This window comes from Chamaea fasciata, unplaced genomic scaffold, assembly GCF_029207755.1.
Source record: "Chamaea fasciata isolate MVZ Bird 193981 ecotype frontalis unplaced genomic scaffold, bChaFas1.0.hap1 SCAF_6, whole genome shotgun sequence".
Lineage (NCBI taxonomy): Eukaryota > Metazoa > Chordata > Aves > Passeriformes > Sylviidae > Chamaea > Chamaea fasciata.
This window is the reverse complement of record NW_027094091.1, coordinates 16,796,542-16,816,255: the sequence shown is the minus strand read 5'-3', so window position 1 is coordinate 16,816,255 and position 19,714 is coordinate 16,796,542. Positions and strand designations below refer to the sequence as shown.

At 39.5% G+C, this 19,714-nt stretch overlaps 1 protein-coding gene across 5 annotated transcripts in view; it reads left to right on the top strand.

Moving 5' to 3' along the window:
• The window catches only part of KCNIP4 (potassium voltage-gated channel interacting protein 4), a 391,381-nt gene that overhangs the window by 196,505 nt on the left and 175,162 nt on the right, over positions 1-19,714 (top strand). The window contains exon 1 of one of the 5 annotated variants that reach the window (XM_066185536.1): positions 17,769-17,953. The exons of the other annotated variants lie outside the window; for them this stretch is intronic. Within the exon in view, the coding sequence (XP_066041633.1) occupies positions 17,854-17,953 (100 nt within the window). The 5' untranslated portion in view covers positions 17,769-17,853. Of the gene's footprint in view, positions 1-17,768; positions 17,954-19,714 lie in introns of those variants that run through there. 5 annotated transcript variants of the gene reach the window in all.

The window sequence follows — 19,714 nt, the reverse complement described above, 5'->3', positions numbered from 1 at the left end:
CTCATGTAAAGATGTAGCTTCATACAAGCTGACATCTGAATATATGGCTTTCAGACATGCTCAAGTGAGTTTTTTTGGCAGCTGGTCCTCACTAGGCCCCCTGCCTATGACTGTGATGTCAGCAGTTCTGTGCAAACTCTGAGGGATTCTCAGTACACACCAGACAGGAAGGGCATGTCCCAGCACACTGTTCTCACTGTATATCTGGTCATGGGTCAGTTCTAGGGAATGTCAAAATCCAGAAGTTTTTTCACTTGCTGAATACATTTTATGGGTGTGTATTAGGCATTACCTAGAAGGTGTTCCAATCCTATGTGCAATTCAAATCAAAACCCATCATAGCTATAAGCCATGCACACTTTCTCAAACTTTTATCACCCTGTTATTTCTAAGTGATTCCAAACTTTCCTTTCTCCCATTTAACATTTGTAAGGCAACATGAAAAGAGATTTGGATTATGATGTTACATCAAGTGAGAAATTGTGTTGAAATATCTGTTCCTTATTCCCAGAATATAAAAAACTGAAGTTTGTGAACTCCAATGCTTTTTCAGGCCCAACTAATACAGTGCAAAATGAGGAAAAATGGTTAATACCAATCAGGCAGTGAATTCAGCTCCTTTGTTCTGGTATGTCATCCACTTGTTCCTCACATTGCTTAGATCAAGATTTGATATTACTTTGGGTAAAAATTGGAACTAAGGTACTGCTAAGCTAAGTTCTAGCATTCCTGATTATTTTTAGCTGCAGGATTTCCAGAAGCCTCTATGTAGCATAGGTAGCATCCTATGCCATTTCATCCAGAACCTTTTGCACACTGGATTTCAAAGGGTTTGTGAGCTTCAACAATTTATTAGACATTATAGTTGAGACTTCTTATGAAGAAACTCTTTACCTTTAAGATGAAAATTTCAAAGAATTTTGGAGACTCTTTAATCTTGACCCCATAGTCAGATGTTACTTTATAAAGTAAGTCTACTTCTCCCTTTTCCAAATTTTTTTTCACAGCCAGAGCTGTACTCTGCCTTTCCTTCTTTCAATCTTTCACAGCAGCATAGCATACTTAAACAGTAACAGAAATTGCAACAACAAAATTAGAGTGTTGTAGGTACTTTAGGCTTTATTACAGCAGACAGAATACCAGGATGGACAACAGGATATGCAGAATATACTTTTGGCTCTTTAACTATGTTATCAAAAGCAGCTCTCTACCTGTTACTTTGTTTCCCCATGTAAATGTCAGCAACAAATATTCCTGCAAAACACTTCTGACAAACACTTTGAGCTTTTGGGGAAGACATCAAATTCTGTGTACTATTGGTTGGGAAGAGCCCATATATACAGAAATGAAGCACTTCCCAGAATACACTAATACATTGGTGAAGTTGAATTCATAATGGAAACTGATTTTTTCTTTGCACAGAATCTAACTCATGGACAAGAATATTTACAGAGTAAAGTGCTACTTGTCAATATTCCTCTCAAGGTAACCCACCAGATCTCATTATCTGCTTCAATAAACCACAGTAACAATGAGGCCTGTTGCTTTTCACAGTGCTATTATTGCTGTTATCCCAATCACATGAGGTGAGATTAACTATGTTCACAGGATTTTGAAAAGGATGCAGTAGGATTTACAAATAAGGTATTTTTCTTAAATTGAAAATAAAGGTGCAAGAAAATAAACATAATTGAAAAGCTGTGACTCATTTCTCTAAAAAACCTGAGGTGCATGCCTATTCATGTGCCTTCTATTTTTAAAAAGGTAAAGACAGTCCAAGGCTCTCCATCAAGCAGGCAGAAATACTGAGCTGAATTTTGTTGTGAGTGTCCTTTATTTGATATAAACATCAAACAGCATAGCCTAAATAAGGCACTGGATTTCAATAAGTTGTTTTTTGGGGAGGCCAGGGGGGTGGAGGGGTGAAATGTTTGTGGTTTTTGTTTGTTTTTTTTTTTAGAACTGATTCATACTTTGGTAAGAAACTTTTAATTTGACTAGTTATCCAGAATACAAGGTATCTGTTTTCAGGATGACTAAAATCTTTTCCTTTAAAGCAAGTTCCTTGCTTAGCTGTTTCTGCAGAAAGAAACAAGTTATGGCAAGCAGACTTTCCATTGGGGTCTGTGCTGCCCCGTGCAGATTCTAGCAGCTGGGAATCCTCTTTCTCCCCTCATGGCACAAGCTGTGAGAGTAGGTTAAAAGTATAGCTGTCCTCTGTGTAAGTTAAGACATAAATTATTAACTAGTTAGTGAGCAGAGACAACTTAATACCCAGCTGTCCCTTGCAGCAGTTAACAACTAGTTGCACAGGAATTATCAGTAGTTGTAACAAGACTAAGCAGTTCCCCATGTTCAGGCTCCAGCAATACAAGTGCTCCACAGAGAAAATTCCATGTTGCCATATACTGTCCAAAAGCACAGCCAACAGGCTGCAAGGCCATGACACAATGTCTTGGTTTGGATAGACAGGTATCTGCCAGGGAGGGTTGGAGTTTTCCTTAAAATGTAAGCCCCTCCCCCCTCTTCCAAATTATCATAAATTTGCAATTAAAAGGCTGTCAGGCAAAGATTTTGGGAATAGGTATAGCAGTTCTTTACTAGGGATATAAAAATACAGATGTTGTAGTACAGAAGAATAAGCAAGCAAATAAACAAAGAAGAAATCCTAGAAAACCCTGACAGAGTCAGAAATACAACCTGACACCCTGTTGGTCAGGGTGTTGGAAGCAGTCCAAAGTAAGCCCTCCTGGAGCGGCAGATGTGGTTCTGTTGGAGTAGAGATGGTCCCGTTGAAGAAAAAGGGTCCAGTAATGGTGAGATGGGTCCAGTCTTCCTCCAGGGATCCGGTGGAAAACTGGATACCTGGTGGCATTGTGGCTCCTTTTTATCTAGGTGAAGATGGTTTGGCTCCTCCTCCTGGTGTGGAGCAGCTTACAATAGTGCAGTGTAATGTGTAATGTCATTGATGAGCCCTTAATTGTCCATTAGCAGAAGACATTCCCATGGGAGTAGTGAAACAATGAAGAGAGATAAGTAGCACTCCACCATCTGATAAGCGATACTGACCCACTTGGGCGAAGATAAGCAATTCTGCTCCACCCTGATGAAATAGAATAACATGTTCTTTACAAAACCCATGACGCACAACTGGAGAGAAAAAATACAGAATACCTCATTCTGTCTTTACCCTTTCATTTTCAGTTAGTAGTGTCAAACGTAAATCTTGAGGCTAAAATTGTAAGCATCAACTTGAAAAAAAAAAAAAAAAAAGTCTTGCTTTGCAGTCTCCAGCTGACCATGGTCACCTTTCTAATGCTGGCACACTTATTTTAAATACTAAATACAAGTGTGCCAGCATGCTGTTTAGTACTTCAGTACTAAATAAATGCCATGTAGCATTTTGAGCTGGGAACATTTTAAACCCATTTTGTACTTATGTAAAAGACTGTATATTACAAATCAATAGCAAATTAGGTCCAGTACCTTTGGGACCACTGACTTATGTAGGTCTTGTTGCTCACTGGTTGTGTCACAGATTGCATGGAGGTTTTGATTTTTTGATTGTTTGGTTGGTTTTAGCTGAGTTCATTCAATTAGGAGAAGAGAGGCAGTATCTCACAGATAATTCCTCTTATCTCTGTGAAATCTCATGCTTTCTCATTCTTTCACTTATTCCAAAGGGGACTGTGTCTACACTAAGGCAGAATCAAAAGTGTGTCCAGATGAGTCTTAGCCCAATTTATTAGGACATTTTTCTTATTTTCAAACAAAACACAGCTAAACCTCAGCCAAACCATTTTATTTTCTATGAGCAGATGCACTGGAAGTCCATCTGTCTTTTTGGATCGTGTGACAGATGCTATCCTGCTTTCCAGTGTCATTGAATTCTGCTCATGGATGACCCATGCTTCATTTGTACTTGATTTTCATTTCATTTATCCTGAACCTTGTAATAAAGCTCTCTAGTGTTTAGTAAATTACACAGAATTGAAAGCCAGCCACATGAACTGTTAACATGCAATGAGACAGTTATTTAGGGCTCCTCTCTGCCAAAGTATCAACACATTCAAGTACAGAATAATTTATATGTTGAAAATTTGGCAGCAGCTCCCTCTGTATAAAGTAGTTTATCTGCTGGAATAAAGAATTTCTCCAAAAGAGTTCATCAGGTAAGAAAAATGTATTTCTGATCAAAATTCTTTGAAATGGATCTTATCTTAAACATTTACTACAGAATGAGTTGACTGTGCGGCCAAAACTGGCATATCAATGCTAAATTTGTTTCATGCAGCAAGCACTGGCTTGAATTTTCAATATAAATTTATATTTATTAAAAAATAAAATTGTTTTAGCAAGTCAGGAACTCTATGCCTACGTCTAATTTCATTTATCTTTCAGTTAGTGGAGTGCTTGAAAAACAAAACCATTGTGCAGATGTTCTTGGTATTTGCAAGGTTTCTGGCAGGACTTTCTTTCCCAATGCAATGAACAAACAGACTGTGAGTCTCCAGACACTGCTTTTTTTCCTTTTTTTGGGTGAACATGACCATAGTGTGTATTCGTGTGAGTCCTGGATATATGCTGACCTCCATTAAACACTGTACACCTCGGATAAATTTTCTGGCTGAAGCTGATCTGAATTTGAGGGGCCAAATGTTTTTATAGAAAAAGTGGTATTCAGTGATTTCCCAATTAAATAGAAATCAGATTTTTCAGTTCAATCATGTTTCACCTAAATACAAAGCTTATGCATTTTATTTTTTTTTATTTTATTAACATTTATCAGTTAGGATACCATACACCTGGGATGACATTTTGAATGTATATAAGAACACAGTCAATGCCTAGGGAAGTTTTTTACTGAAATGAAGAAAGTATACATTATGTAAAAGCAAAGCAGTCAGTAGTCAGTGTGAATAAAAGTTAAATTTCCCACCACAGTGGAATAATTTAGAATTTATTCTGGATGGTTCTCATATTCTATATTTTTCTGTTAGGGAAATGCATTTCCCAAACCCTTTTTTGTTTGCTTTGTTTTCAATTTTCGAAAAACTGTCTTAAAAATAACAAGAACATCTTAGATATTCAGTTAAAAAAAATGTACCAGAGCATCATAAGTAGATTAATATGAAAATATGAAAATTAAATTACTGCTTCAGAGAATTCTAATAGCTTCAGTTTAAATTTTTACCCCAGATCTACTTCCATGAGGAACTGGTTTACAGAGATGTATGAATAGAAAAGAATTGAGTTGGATCAAATAGAAGAAAAAGTATTGGGGAAAACACTGGGTTGGGGTTGAGTTCGACTTTTAGAGAGTAATTAAGTATTAGAGTTCAGGACCGTGTGCTCTAATTTTTAATTTTTTTTTTAATTAAAAAAAAAATAAGTAAACTGCAATGCAAGGGACTGGACAAGGTGAATTTCTGAGAACCCGTAAAAATGTACAACTGAGTCTCCATTCCTTGAAAAAAATTGTTTGAATTTTTTTTTTTAGTTGATGCTTCGCTCAGAACATTTTTTGCTAGCTATATTTTAAGTCTTCTATATCGAAGGCAAATATAGGAGGGGGGTGTTATTGTTGTATTGTATAGCCCATGTTTTCTGTGGGTTCATTCAGCTTCGGTTATCCTGGGTTTGGAACGTCAGTGTAAGTTCTGGATGAACTTAACTCTCAGCAGCATCTCTGATAGTGATTGCTAAAATACAGCTCTAGTTTCAGATAATTATGATATTAAATCTTTAGCTTGACACTTCAGCTACTTTTGCAACAATATGAAGTAGTGATTTGGGAATAGGACAGATTCAAAGCTTCATGCACAGAACAAGTTTTACCAATGTAAGTCATTACAATGAGGAACGACTGCAAATCATGCAGTTTTTCAAAATGTTTCAGATTTTGTTCAAGATCATTGAATATTCTCCCCATATGAGTGAACAAAACCAAACCAAGGACAGTCTGATAATCCTTTGTCTTAGTTTAAAACAATTTAAAGGAGAACTCTGTACTGAGTTGACTCTCTTTATAGGTTCAACCAAGTCCTTTCCGCGAAAAAGGAACAAAAACAAGTAGATGTCAGTGAAAAAATAACAGTTTACTATTATAAGGAACAGCAACAGTCAATAGGTAACCACCAGATACAAAACTGCTGAATGTGGCAGACTCCCCAGAACAGAGACCCAAACCCGCCAGGTATGCTTCCCGCCAGGATGGTGCTCCTCAGCTCAGGGTGTGGGTCAAAGGACAGAGGGAAAGAAGGTGTCAGCCTTCCCCCACCCCACTCTGTTCTGCTCATCTTCCCAGCTGGAGCTCCCACTGCTATTCTCCAGTACATTCTCTGAAGGACTAGAAACCCTCAGGAGGCATTCGCTGTCCTTGTGGCAGGAGACAACAGGAGCAGGCAAGGCAAGGTGGCTGGGCTGGGGCAACTCCAGTCTTCTCTCCTGGAGCGGGAGCCCAGGCAGCTCAGACCTGGCATCTGCAGTCTCTCCAAGTGAGAAGAAACCAACAAAAAGAGAATCCAGAAAGGAAGAGCCTCTGCCTGCGCCGCCTTGGCCCCATAGCAAGAAACCAAGAGCCAAGCCATGTGGCCAGAGAGCTCTGCCTAAGCAAAGACCAAGAGCCCAGCGAGGTAAAAACTCACAGCAGAAAGGCAAGAGCTGCCTGCCCAAGCAGAATTTAAAGCAGTACCTGCAGTACCACCCTGCTTCCTTTACCAGAGTCAGAAAGAGACAATAACAATTCTGAGCAGAGGCAGATACGGGGTGCGATGGCATCTTGGGTTACCCGTGACACCTCCCCTGTCTGCAGAACATCTTCAATTGTAGGCCTATCTCAAAAGTTTTCATACTTCGTTAATTATTGGGTTGTAATATGACAAAAGTTCTGTTCCTTTACTGTCCATTTCATTTATTTTTTTTAATTAGAAGCTGTGAAATGCCTAATAGTGATGACTTTTGAAAGCCACTTATATCAAGCAACTATTAAGTTAATTAATTAACATCTCATTAAGGAGAAGGATCAGCATTACTCTGACGTCACAAAATCAATATTGTTAGAACAGACACCTAAATATTTAGCTCATACTCCCAAGACTCCACAGACTTTTGTACCTATGACTCCTACCTTAGCAGTTATAGGGACTATAACATTGTTTTAAAATTAATTGTGTTCTTTCTGAATATTTAATCAAATACTTCTTTGGTATTTTCCCTCCATTTATCAGACAAGTTACTCCATTATGTTTACAGAGGTTGGCAGGTGGGTTAAATCTATTATTAAGCAAAAAAGCTACATCCTGGGCTTTCTTGTTAGAAGTGTTTTGTTCTGTGCTTTCTAGTCTTAACTAGCATGTTGTAACACCATCTAAGAAAGATACAATCTCGAAGGATACACTGTTAGTGACTGGAAAAGGCAGCAGGAAATAGTGCAAGGACACAAAAAAAGCCAGAGAATATCGAGAAAAATTATACTTAAATGAAAAGTTCTGCAAGCAATAAGATGAAAATACTGCTCAGAACTAGAGAGCTGAAACTCTGCCATCAATTAAATACAGTAAAGTACACAGACCATGTCAGGTAGATTTCAAAACAGGAATCAAGAAGTCATGGCTTTAGGTTTGTAACATTTTTAGAGGTAAAACCATGGGAAAAGTCCTGAGCCTGGTTCTATTTGTGGGAAGTGGAATACACACAGTTGGATACTGTGGGGATCCTACTTTCCCTGAGGAAGTTGTGTAGCCTACATTGTGGAGCAGGTGGATACTGGGAAACAGAAACAAACTCATGTTGCCATCTTTCTATAGTCTGCCTCCCTGATGTGCAGGAAAACTGAAAAGAAGTTGTGGTCTCTGCCTCCAGCCATCAGTGCTGCTGCATTGGATTTCTATGGAAAAGTTCTCTATTGGCAAGTACCTCTGCTCCCAAGGGTTTCCTTTGCCAGACCCTGCTGTTTGCTTTGAATACGGAGCTCAGGTTTTCTCTTCTGATGCAAAACACTGCAAATAGGTCAGAGGGATAGTTCTCAGGGGGAAGAAAACCCAACCTGAAGTTGCAAAGGAGGAGCATACAGATAATGCAAAGGGAATATAAGACACGTATGTCTGTTGCCTCCAGCCACTACCATGTTGTATGTCTATATTTCATTTCACAGTTCGCCTGTCCTCTGATAGGACTTTATTCATGGGTGGATCTAATTTATATTCTAAAATTAATTTCTATGTTGCAGTCTTAGGATGCCATTTCAATTTTGTCTGGTTCCCAGCTTGAGGAAAAGAAAATGTTTCAGAATATCTTTTCCTTCTTCCATACTGCTCTTCCTTTACTGCTGTTTAGTTTTAGACTTTACTGGTTTTGCAGGTGATCTCAAAATATTGGTCTAGAAGTCTTGGGTTTGGTTTTAACCTAGCTAGCACAATTTTAGCATAAGTACTTTTCCAGACAGAGAACAGACACAGTCTACTTGCTTCAATTGCATTTTTAAATCTTCCATGTGAAGGGAAGCAATCAATTTTGTTTGTTTGTTTTACTCTGCAGAATATTTTAATCATCTGACAGCCTGTGGAAATTAATCCTTTCTCTGTCATGTAAACTGATATTCAGCTGCATGAAAGATTTTTACTGGGCTATCATGCACCTCATGCATCCTCTGATGCCTGTCCTTAAAGTGCTCAACCTTGCTATTTGAGTAAGCCCTTTTGTGTTTTCAACAGATGAGGAGAAAATGTGGGCTCTTTTACTCAGTGGGGATTGACCATCTATCAAATAACCAATGAAGTGTTTAGAGAAAGCAAAAGAAATAAATATCTAACTGCAGTGAAGCTTTGCATGTGTCCCACTCGGTTTTTTGTTTGTTTTGACAAATGAGGTGCATTACATGTTGTATTTCACACTGTTTTACATTCCTGAACTCCCTGGAACATTTGAAGCTCTCTTCATGATATATTGCTAGTGAATATAAAAACAAAGGAAGTATTACCTGGCCTTTAATAGAAATTCTTGTAAGAGATTAAAATGAAAGGACAAGAGTCTCTTGATGCATTTAAAAATTAATATGTAAATAAATTTTAGTGTCCTGTTTGTTTTTTGTGTCTCCACTGGGTCTGTCTTTGCCCCAGAAATTTTCACACCATTTTGGAAGGTTACCAACTCACACATAAATAGATTCACCTTACAGACTGAAGTGGAGAAGGCTTAAATCAAGACCTAATCTTTCCAATGCAGCAAATATGAATTTAAATAAAAGTAGCTTCCAAGCAGCACAGAGGACTAAAGAAATGAGGACTAAAGAACCAATAGAATTATGAATCTGTAATAATACATATTTTTTAATGCAAATGACCACTTTATAAAGAAAAATATTCCCTGGAAACCAAACAGTGCAATAATGAGGAAGGAAGTAGCGATACAGGCATTCATATTGCATAAAGATGGGCAAGGGAGAAACAATTTAAATAACAAGAAGAATTCCCTGCCCATGAATTTAAGAATATTTCTGCTGAGTTTAGCAATACTGAAAGTGTCTAACTGCTGGTGCTCAATGCACAGAAATTTTATGCTAATTTAATTAAAAAATGTCAGGGCTTTATGTCTTTCTAGATTGTTGCACTAATGTTCTTCAAATGTGTGCTGTAAAGACCACACATGCAACTGATGTACTTTGGACTGTCTGCTGAGACTGCTCACCCAAGTGTGAGTTTCTGTATAGCTGGTCATAAAAAGGCCATCCATCCATCCTCATCAGATGGCTTCAAACAATCATTAATAGTCATGGACCATCAATGAGGTAAAGAATACTAGTACATATATCGTCAGTGTAGTTATTTTTAAGTGGTTTTTTTGACCATGAGAAAAATGGTGCAATCCCCCATGATTCTTCAGTCACCCTAATGCACCTTTCATGAGTCTCTGTAATAAGATGGCTTAGCATCACCCTCCTCCCAAACCAAAACTCCTAACAAAATTGAGACTGAACTTAAAAGCTTTGCTTAGGCACATGGATTTCGCTGTATCAGATTTATACACGGCAGAGATCTGCAGGGAAGAAATTTAAAGACTGTCAGATTGTTAGGAAGAAACTTGTTGGGCTCGAAGCTTCAGAGTGCTCCAAGTAGGTAATAGGGCAGAATTGGAAACTGAGTGTGTATCTGTCAGCTTGCCTTATTTTTTTAATAGATGTTGGTTGGCTTTGTATAACCAGTCTGAAAAACAAGCAAACAAAAATTTGTCATTTGTCTTAATAAAAACTTCTGGGCAAAGTAGAAGCTTGCTGTCTGGACTAACAGCACTCCAGGGCTTAAGGGTCCTATAGACATTGGCTTCAGATTTCCTTAGCTTGTTGGTTCTGTCTTGTTTTGTGGTTCTCTGGGTTTTTAAAGCAGAGCTATGAAAAATGCTGTCTTTCTCCAAACTCTCAAGTTGTTTTCCATGGGCATATGAGCTAGGTTTTCCTGGGACTTTTACTGTTGATTGGCATAAGTCTCTTGTCTGCAGTGAGCTGCTAATGAACCAACAAGGGATTAGGAGGAAGGCTGGAGAATATCCACATGCTGCATCAGCTGAACGGGAGGAACTCTTCCGTCAGTCTCTTTATTTTGAGGCTACAGATAAATTTCCTAATCATATTTGTGATAAAGTCAACTTAAAACAATGTTCATAGCTAAAGTCTGCAGAAAGCTTGACAGTTTTCCAATAATATGTAGGAAAAGAGGTAGCAAACCACAGAATGTATTTGTAATTATTAATGGTATTTCTAATTATTAAAGATGTGTCTTTTCCCATTGCTCTCTGGATGAAAATTTTACCACATTGTTTCATGAATTTCTCAACCTCTGTCCATAGCTGTGGCTTCAAAACTGTCAGCATCCACATGCAGTTATAATAATATTTCAGAATATTAAGGGGCTGTATTAAAGCCAGCAACATTTCTTATGAATGAGGTCTATTTATGAATTAGTAAGGCTAAAATGATTGCTGGGGTGGATTAACAGCTCAATATTCTCTAAAAGTGAACAGTGACTAGGTATGGCAGTAGTATTTAAGGACTGGCCTTGAAGGTGACAGCAGATATTTTGCATGTGATGAAGTGGATCCCTTAGAAATGTAAGGCAAAGACTGAAATAGTTGCATTAGTAAGCAAGAAAGATTAATTTTGTGACAGTATCCTGAGTGGATAAAGAGGAGCAAGACAGCACTTGACAAAGACAGAAGGTCACAACAGCTGAGGAGCAAACCCATGAAGCCTGCATTAAAGATTTAGTTGCTGAACAGGGAAGAAACACTGAATCTTAGAGCTGTTGCTCTTAAGGCATTAAATATACACTACATTTTTAAGTAGAAAGGGAGAAATGAGTGATACCCAGTTTAAAAGACTGCAGGACTGACATGTCCAGGAATCTTTCAATGAAACTACTTGTGCCATGAGTGGTAACTCCCACGCTTACACCTTGGCAGAATAACACAATCTCTTAAATGTACTGGAGGTGTGGGTCGTGTGTACCAACTGGCCTGATGACCCATGGTGCAATAAGCTGCTGGAGGCCTGTGGCATCCCACAGCTGTGTGTGGCACTGAGCTCCTTGTGGCCGTGTTATTCAGAGAAATCAAATCAAGTATCATAAAGCACCATCACTTGACAAGCTGTGACTATCTCAAGAATCAAAATTAAGCTTCCCACATTAGTTCTTCGTTGTGGAAGATAAACACGAGTTTTACAAATGACAACTGGTAACTCTCCTGTAATTCTATGCGAATTTGAAAGTCTAGGAATTTTTCTAGTTTGGAAAATGATTCAGTATGTTTCCTCAAGTGCAAACACTTGAAAAATCATTAAGTTTCTTGGAAGAATATTCCTTCCTAATAAAGAAGTAGCACAAATAAATACCAAGAAACAGCTGAGCTGCAACTCTGGAATTAAAACAGCCAAGTATTTTTCCTCTTCAGTTTCCACAGCGAGCTTTAAAATACAGTTGTCTGACATTTTTAAGGCATTGAAAATCTTTGAAGTTTTTTTCTTTTTAATGAGGTATAAGAACCTGTAGCAAAGATGGAGTTATCAGAATGGTACGTGATGAGAAAATTTCTACCTTCTGATGACATCGTTCATGGTCACAGTTAGTGTTATAGTTTCCAGAAATATATACTACCAGATTCAGGGAGGCATATTTTCACTGCATGGAAAAGGATAAACTTAAAACATAATTTCATTTTAAGGGCTCCAGAATACCCACATAATATTCAGAAGGTTATAAAGAATAAGTGATATATTGACAGATTTTGTGCTGCTTCTGACATTTATAGCAACCCAAAACTGGAGTGATGTTATGGTATTATCCAGATGTTCAGGTATACTTTTCAACTGGAATTACATCTCAGTTGGCACATAAGGACATTTTCTGCCAGTCTTTGAAAAGCCTGCTTATGAGTAATTGTTGCGTGTAATTTTTTCTATTTCAATCAGCTCTGTAGAAGCCCAGGATTTATGTATTGCCATCTAACTATGCACCCAGTGTGAAAAGACAGTACTTCTGCTTCATGACTACATCATGCCCTGCCCTGCTCACACCATGGGAGACAACTTGGATGAGGTACAACCTCCATGCCAGACCATGGAATTATTGCTGCCTGCTGCCATGGGTCTGAACTGCTGGTTTAGGGCGTATCAGTAACTGTGGCTTCCTGTGTGGGACAGGGAAGTAGTCTTCTGACATAAGCATCATCAAGACTCAACTCTGGCAGCCCCTGGCATTTGTGACAGCTGAAAAACACTGGACAAAGTTCAGGATGTAAACTTAGATAAAAGTTGTGAAAAGGTAGAAATAAGGCACTGTGATGTTGGACTGCTGTGATCTTTTTTTACCTGTGTTTAATCTGGGAAAACTGTGGAAGTCGTGCTGGCTTAATGCCTACAGGGAAAGTTGCAAAGTGTTGGCCCTCACATTTAGAGTGGCTGAATGCATCATAGCGTTTTGTCACTTTTTTTCAGATTCATTAAATAATTACTAAGAGAAAGTGTTAAATTAAAAGAGACAAGTTTGTATCTTTTTTTCTGGTATTCTCAGTGATTTGATGAGCTGGAAGATTTACTATGTTTTATTTATTTAATTTTTAAAAATAATGTGTTAGTTCATTCTCTTAATTTATATTGCTAGTAGTAAATTTAAGAGCAAGAAAAAGGGAGAATGCAGTGTAATAACTGCTAGCAGCTAAGTAATAACGTATTTGAATTTATGATACATCAAGGTTTTCTGGCCCCTTTTCATCTTTGGAAAGAAAGAATGGGTTTTCCCCTTTTAGGATTTAAAAACTATGAACTTCTTTTAAATATCTACATGGAATACATATTTTATTGATTTTATTGGCTGTTGGAATATTTATTCAAAGCAGTTCTTACTAAAAATAGGCAAAATATGCCTATTTATTTTTGTAATGAGTTGGAGGGACATGACTTATAAAGCAATCATTAGATTGCTCTGGCTTTACAACACGATTTTTACGATTAAAAGAAAGTATTATTTAAGTTTTTCCTGGTCAAAATCAAGAAATTGTATCTGCTATTAGAGGTTTTGTTTTCAGTTTTTACATATAGCATGGAATTCCCACTGGTATTATTCCATTTCATGTTTCTCTTGCAGTGCATTGACTTCTGCACCCAGCTCTGCCAATTAACTCTATCATTAACTTTCCCGCACTAATGATAGCCTTTCCCAAATCTGGTATTGCACATGTGCAGCCCCAATTGCTTTATCCAAAGCCATCAAGTTTAGCTCTGATCACTAATCTCTTATGTTTTAAACAAAATCCAATGGATTTTGTTTTCTTCAGGCCGGACTCCCATAAACTATTTTGAGAGGTGGTAAGGAATATCAGAGGTTAGTGATTGTCCTCCTGGAAGCCATGATGAAAATCTGGGAGTGGCCTACTAGCATCCAAATGAGCATAAGAGTGTAAGAAAATGAAGTGTTAGAAAGAAATACAACCATTACTGGGACTCCATCTGTAGACTAACTCGTCACTTTTCAGTCCAAATGGATTTGGTCTTTTTTTAACATTAACATTTCATGATATATAGCATTAAGCTGTAGCAGTTAAGATTAATGGTATCAAGGATCTAAGTCACAGTAAAGCAAATGGAGTCATTGTGTTGTGGTTTATAGCTCCATCACAAGATGAGAAGTGACCATTTAGATATGTTCCTAGCTGAAAATATAACCAGTGACTTCAATTTAATATATTTACTCACACAGTAAAATATAATGCTGCAAAATGCTTTGATGGAAATGGGACAGCATTTATAATACTTTAAGACTGAAACCTTTAATTTGCAGTTACCAATAAGAAAAACAACCCTTCATGCACTTGTGTATAAAACACCTATATAGCATGTAATTTATGATTTAATATCTTTCCTCCCATTCCTGTTTCCTCTATTCCTACTCGTACACTTTTTAAATGCTTAATTCTACAATGTATGAAGGCTTCTGTAGTTAGGCAAGAGGAAAAAATAGGGTGTCAATGCTTTCAATTGTTAGCTTCATTCTCCCTGTCACGTTTTGATAGAACCGTATAGGTAAATGAAGATCACTTTTTTATTGGTCTTTATGGAGAGCAAAAAATAAACCAACACACCACATCACTGTTTTTGGAAAGGTACTTGGAGAGACAAATAATGTCAAGCAGTTTGTAACCTTACCTGTCATTGAGCCAGGTCCATTTTTAAGCAGGTAGGAAGGTGAAGATCAGAGAAAGCTCTGTGCCGTTTTGTGTTCCTATGGGAGAAATATTGTAAGGTTTTATAAAAACCTTTTGTTTTTCTCAAAAGCAATGACTTAATGAGGGAAGGTGTATTAAACTGCATATTAGATTACCTAGAGTTATATTGAAAAGAAGGAGAAAAAAGGCTTAATATGGCTGGTTCACAGCACTTGAGAAACACAAGTTGAGCCACAGCTTTCTTGCAAACACCTTACCTTCCCTGGAGATTACCATTCTTACTGTGCTTTGGCATCTACCTGTAAAACTGTAGCCGTCATACTAATTCTTCATTTCTTCTGTATTTCTCTGCTGTGTCTTGGAAGAAGAGTCATAATTAGCCATAGGTTCAGTAGATCTACACCTCTGGGAAATTCTCTTCATCTGATACTTATGGAGGCAGATCCCTGACACATATGTTTGTCTAGTCACTGCCAGCCATGTGGTTCCAGTTTGCAGGGCAATGGCACCCGCCAGCTTTGCAGCACTGCCACCACAAGCTCTGCTTTCCACTTTTTTGCTTTCAGCCTAAGTGGAAATGTCACAAAAGTATCTTTAAAAAAAGTCTTTTAAAAAGTATTTTCATTTTTAAATTTTCAGCAGACCAATATTACTGAAAGCTGTTAATTAAAAGGAGTGTGTCCTTTCAGGTGTGTTTTTTGGGTATGTTGCACATACCCAAAACACAACTTGTATCCACCTTTTGGGTAAAGGCATACAAGACTGAATGTTATGTTCCTGATGCTGATAAATTGATTGATGTTATGTTCTTGATGCTGATAAATTAGTCTATTTTAGTTCCACATTGAAGGAAAGCTGGACCTACTTTCCTTACAGCCATTGCTAAGATGGCTTAGAGGGAGAAGACATTTAGCCTTGTTTAGAACAAAGATTGAATGAGAGAGAAAAAAAAAAAAAAAAGGAAAAAGTTTGCACAAATTAAAAGCAAAGATTCCCAAAGAAAAGCTGCCTGCAGAACTGAAATGAATTCAGTATTTAAGATGGAGTGTTGAAACATAGATTTGCTGACAGAAAAAGTTTAAGCAGCTTCAGGGAGCCCAATCCTGAGTAAAAATCACAGAATAGTGACGTGTGAACATTACACTGTAAGGCTTTATCTATCCACTGTACAAAAAAGGGTACCTATAGTCTGTTAGTGCCATTACTCTCAGTTTATTCTACTGTTTTCAGAAATGACAACACCCATTATAATGCAAGTATACCTGGGGGACTTAGAAGTTGCTGCCAATTCTCACATAACACAATGATTTTTTTTTTTAATCTTATCTAAGGAAAGAAAGAAAACTGAGCCCTTGGCAGTAATTGATTTCAGCCATGAGGGGGACAGTGCTCTACCAGACAGGATTAAATTTGTTGCAATTGTTCCCCTGCTCATTTTTTGCTGCAATAGAGGTTTTTTCTGCTGTTTTTCTATTGTAAATTTCTTCTTAGATACTAAATTTTTAACGGATTTAAAGAGTAAATCCTTAACTATGAATACACTGCATGTGACAATGCCAGTACTGCAGACTGTTGCAGATAGGCCAGTGGCTGTTAGTGGTATAAAATACCAGTCCAGTCCTGTGGTCAGTATTCCTGTATTTCACTGTTAATGTTTTCCATGGAAAGTACTTCGTTTAGAAAATATCACTGAAGTGAAAAACAATTTAAAAAATGAGCTTGCTTCTCCTTTTTCTTGCCCCATCCCTGGAAATGTTCACAGGCAGGTTGGATGGGGCTTTGAACAATCTGATCTGGTGGTAGGTGTTCCCTTGCCTTTGGTGAGGGGATTGGAACTAGATGATCTTTAAGGTCCCTTCCAAACCAAACCATTCTATGGTTCAGACTATGATTCTTTATCTGTCTTTACAATTTTTGTTTTCCAAATCAGCCCACAGAATAAGCCTTAAAGAATCTGAGACAGCTTTTTGGGGTTTTGTTTGTTTGTTTTTCTATAATTACAACTCCCCCCAACAAACCAACAAACAAAGGATTCCTAGCTTGCTGTTACACATACAATGTATTACTTGCCACATGCAACAGGTGGAATGTCATCGTACCGAGGCGGCTGTTTTTACCCGGAGGAACTAACGGAGAACTTGGCAAGTGCCCCACCGACAGACACATCCTCCGGCTGGAGCCAGCCACAGCTGGGTGCGGTGCGGGGACAGGCAGCCGGGGCACGAGTCCCCGCACCGCACCCAGGGGCACCAGTGTCACGCCGAGCCGTGCTCAGCGCCGGGGCAGCTGGGCGGGGCAGTCCCCTTGCCCGGCGGGGCTGTCCCCTGTCCGGCGGGGCTGTCCCAGTGCCCGGCGGGGCTGTCCCAGTGCCCGGCGGGGCTGTCCCCTTGCCAGGCGGGGCTGTCCCCTTGCCCGGCGGGGCTGTCCCCTTGCCAGGCGGGGCTGTCCCCTTGCCCGGCGGGGCTGTCCCCTTGCCAGGCGGGGCAGTCCCCTTCCCAGGCGGGGCTGTCCCCTTGCCAGGCGGGGCAGTCCCAGTGCCCGGCGGGGCTGTCCCCTTGCCCGGCGGGGCTGTCCCCTTGCCCGGCGGGGCAGTCCCCGTGCCCGGCGGGGCTGTCCCCTTGTCCGGCGGGGCTGTCCCCTTGCCCGGCGGGGCTGTCCCCTTGTCCGGCGGGGCTGTCCCCGTGCCCGGCGGGGCTGTCCCCTTGTCCGGCGGGGCTGTCCCCGTGCCCGGCGCTCCCCGCTCCCCGCGTTGCCCCGGCAACGGCTCCGCGCCCGCCGCTGGCTCCGCCGCCAGCCCGGAGCGGCTCCCCCCGCCGGGACGAGCCGCCGGCAGCGCCGGCCTCTCCCGAGGCTCTTTCCCGGGTGATGCCGGGGTGTGTCCCGCTGGCCGGCCCCCGCTGCCCGCATGGATGTGCCGAGCCGGACAGTGCCGAGCCGGGCAGTGCCGGCAGGCCGGAGCTGATCCGCCCGCCTCTCCTGGCCTCTGCTGGGGTAGCCGGGATGTGCTCTCTGCCGCTCCCCTCCCACTCGCCCCCTTCCCTCGCAGAAGCCTTCCGCGCCTAGTTTAATGGCTTTGCAAAGAAAGCCAGGCAGAAGAACACTTTCCTCAGTGGCGGTGGTCAGACCATGACCTAACTCACCATGAACTTGGAAGGGCTTGAAATGATAGCGGTGTTGATCGTGATTGTGCTTTTTGTAAAAGTGTTGGAACAGTTTGGGCTGATTGAAGCAGGTTTAGAAGGTAAGGGAGTGCTTTTCAGTGGCTCGTCATTTTTCTGTTCTGGTTATTCTCTTGCAGCAGAGCGGGAGCACCTGTAAACTGGATGTCAGGCACTACCCGAGTCACCTCGAGAGCGACGTGCACATCAGTGGCAGTCTGTTGTGGTTGTTGGTTGTGGTGGTTTAATTTTGCAGGAAAAATAAACTGGCATCCAGAGAACTGCCAGTGTAAACTTAGGTGTTAAAGTCTGAATCTGTTATTCCTGTTTTAAATCTGCGCATTTAAAGTAGTGGAGGGTAAAAGCAGATTTTAGGATGATTACAGGCAATCATATTGCTTTCAAACTGTCTTGTAATCAAAATTGTTTTGTAATGTATTTGCGTTAACATCGTCTTTACTAGAATTGTTATAAGATCAAGATATACCTTTTGCACTATTTAAAAACCTGTTGAATATTTAATTTACTGTTGACATTTTAAACTGTGTTTGAGGAAGAGCTACAATACTTAGATTCAAACTAACCAACTTGAACATTCACTAAGGGCAATTGAGTGCAAATTTTATTGCTTGATGCTTTGTTTTTCTTAGAGAGATGACCTCCTCTTAGCAATATTGTTTCTTTATAAGGCAGTAAAAATTAGAAACAAGAAGATTATTTTAAATGCCCTTTTTACATGTGGAACAGTGGAATATTGATTATTTTAACCTCATTTTCTAAGAGGGCTGTTATTCTTACCGTATGGAGAGTTTGACTAAAAAACCACTGCTTGCAGCATGGTCGATACTGTAATGACAATCACTGCATCCTGGTGTTTTATTAGATTACAGTCTGAAGTGGTCTGTTTCTCAAATATTGAAGGAATATTGTATTCTCAAATCTTCCTGTAAGCTGGCATCTGAATACAGTGTACATCCTTACCTCTGTGAAAAGGAAAACTTTGTTGACTGATTATGGTTTCACGTGCTAACCATAACAAGAATTATGGTTAAGCAAAATTTTCTATGAAAATGTCCAAACTAGTCCTGTTTATGTAACCCTTTCAAGAAATGCAGTCTTCCTTTCAAGTGATTTTAAATAAGGAAGTTACTCAGCTGGTACTCTGTCTGTATTGCTCTCTTGTGTGGACTTGCTAGAATCTTGCTACAGATTCTTAAAGCCCTGCAGAGATCAAGTCCATTTTTATTAAAAAAATTGTGTTTGTGTTAGAGTACATTATATCAAGTTTAAATGACAACAGAGAGATTCCCTTAAATGTTTGAACTTCTGATTTTCTTTTTATACTCTGTTTAGTTTTAAATAGAAATATCAATTCACATGATAAATGTTATCATAAAAGTAATTTCCAGCATTGGAGGCTGCAAAGATTGGGAAAAAAAAATCAGTATTTACATTTTAGGTTGTTAGGCATGTTTGGGTGTGCTCTGTTGAGTCTGATTTCTACATCTGTTTGGGTTCCCTGGTAAAATACATCATTTGATTGTTGTCTGTACTTGTTGCTATAGTTGGAGAAGCTGATAATGGAAAGACAAGTCAAAATATAGTGAAGATGTCTTTCAGTGGTTGTATTATTTCCGTAAGAAATAAGTTTTTCGTGCAGCTGCCTGTTTTGCCTGTCTCACTGGCCAAAAGTCTGGCAGTCTGTGGGTGCACAGTCTTAAAGTTTCTTCCTAGTGCAGGATGGGTTTCCAGCATACCAGCTAGAAGAAACCACAGGAAGACATATATACCCCATTCCCCTGTGGTGTTCTACTTCTGTGAATGACATAAAAGGCATGCTACAT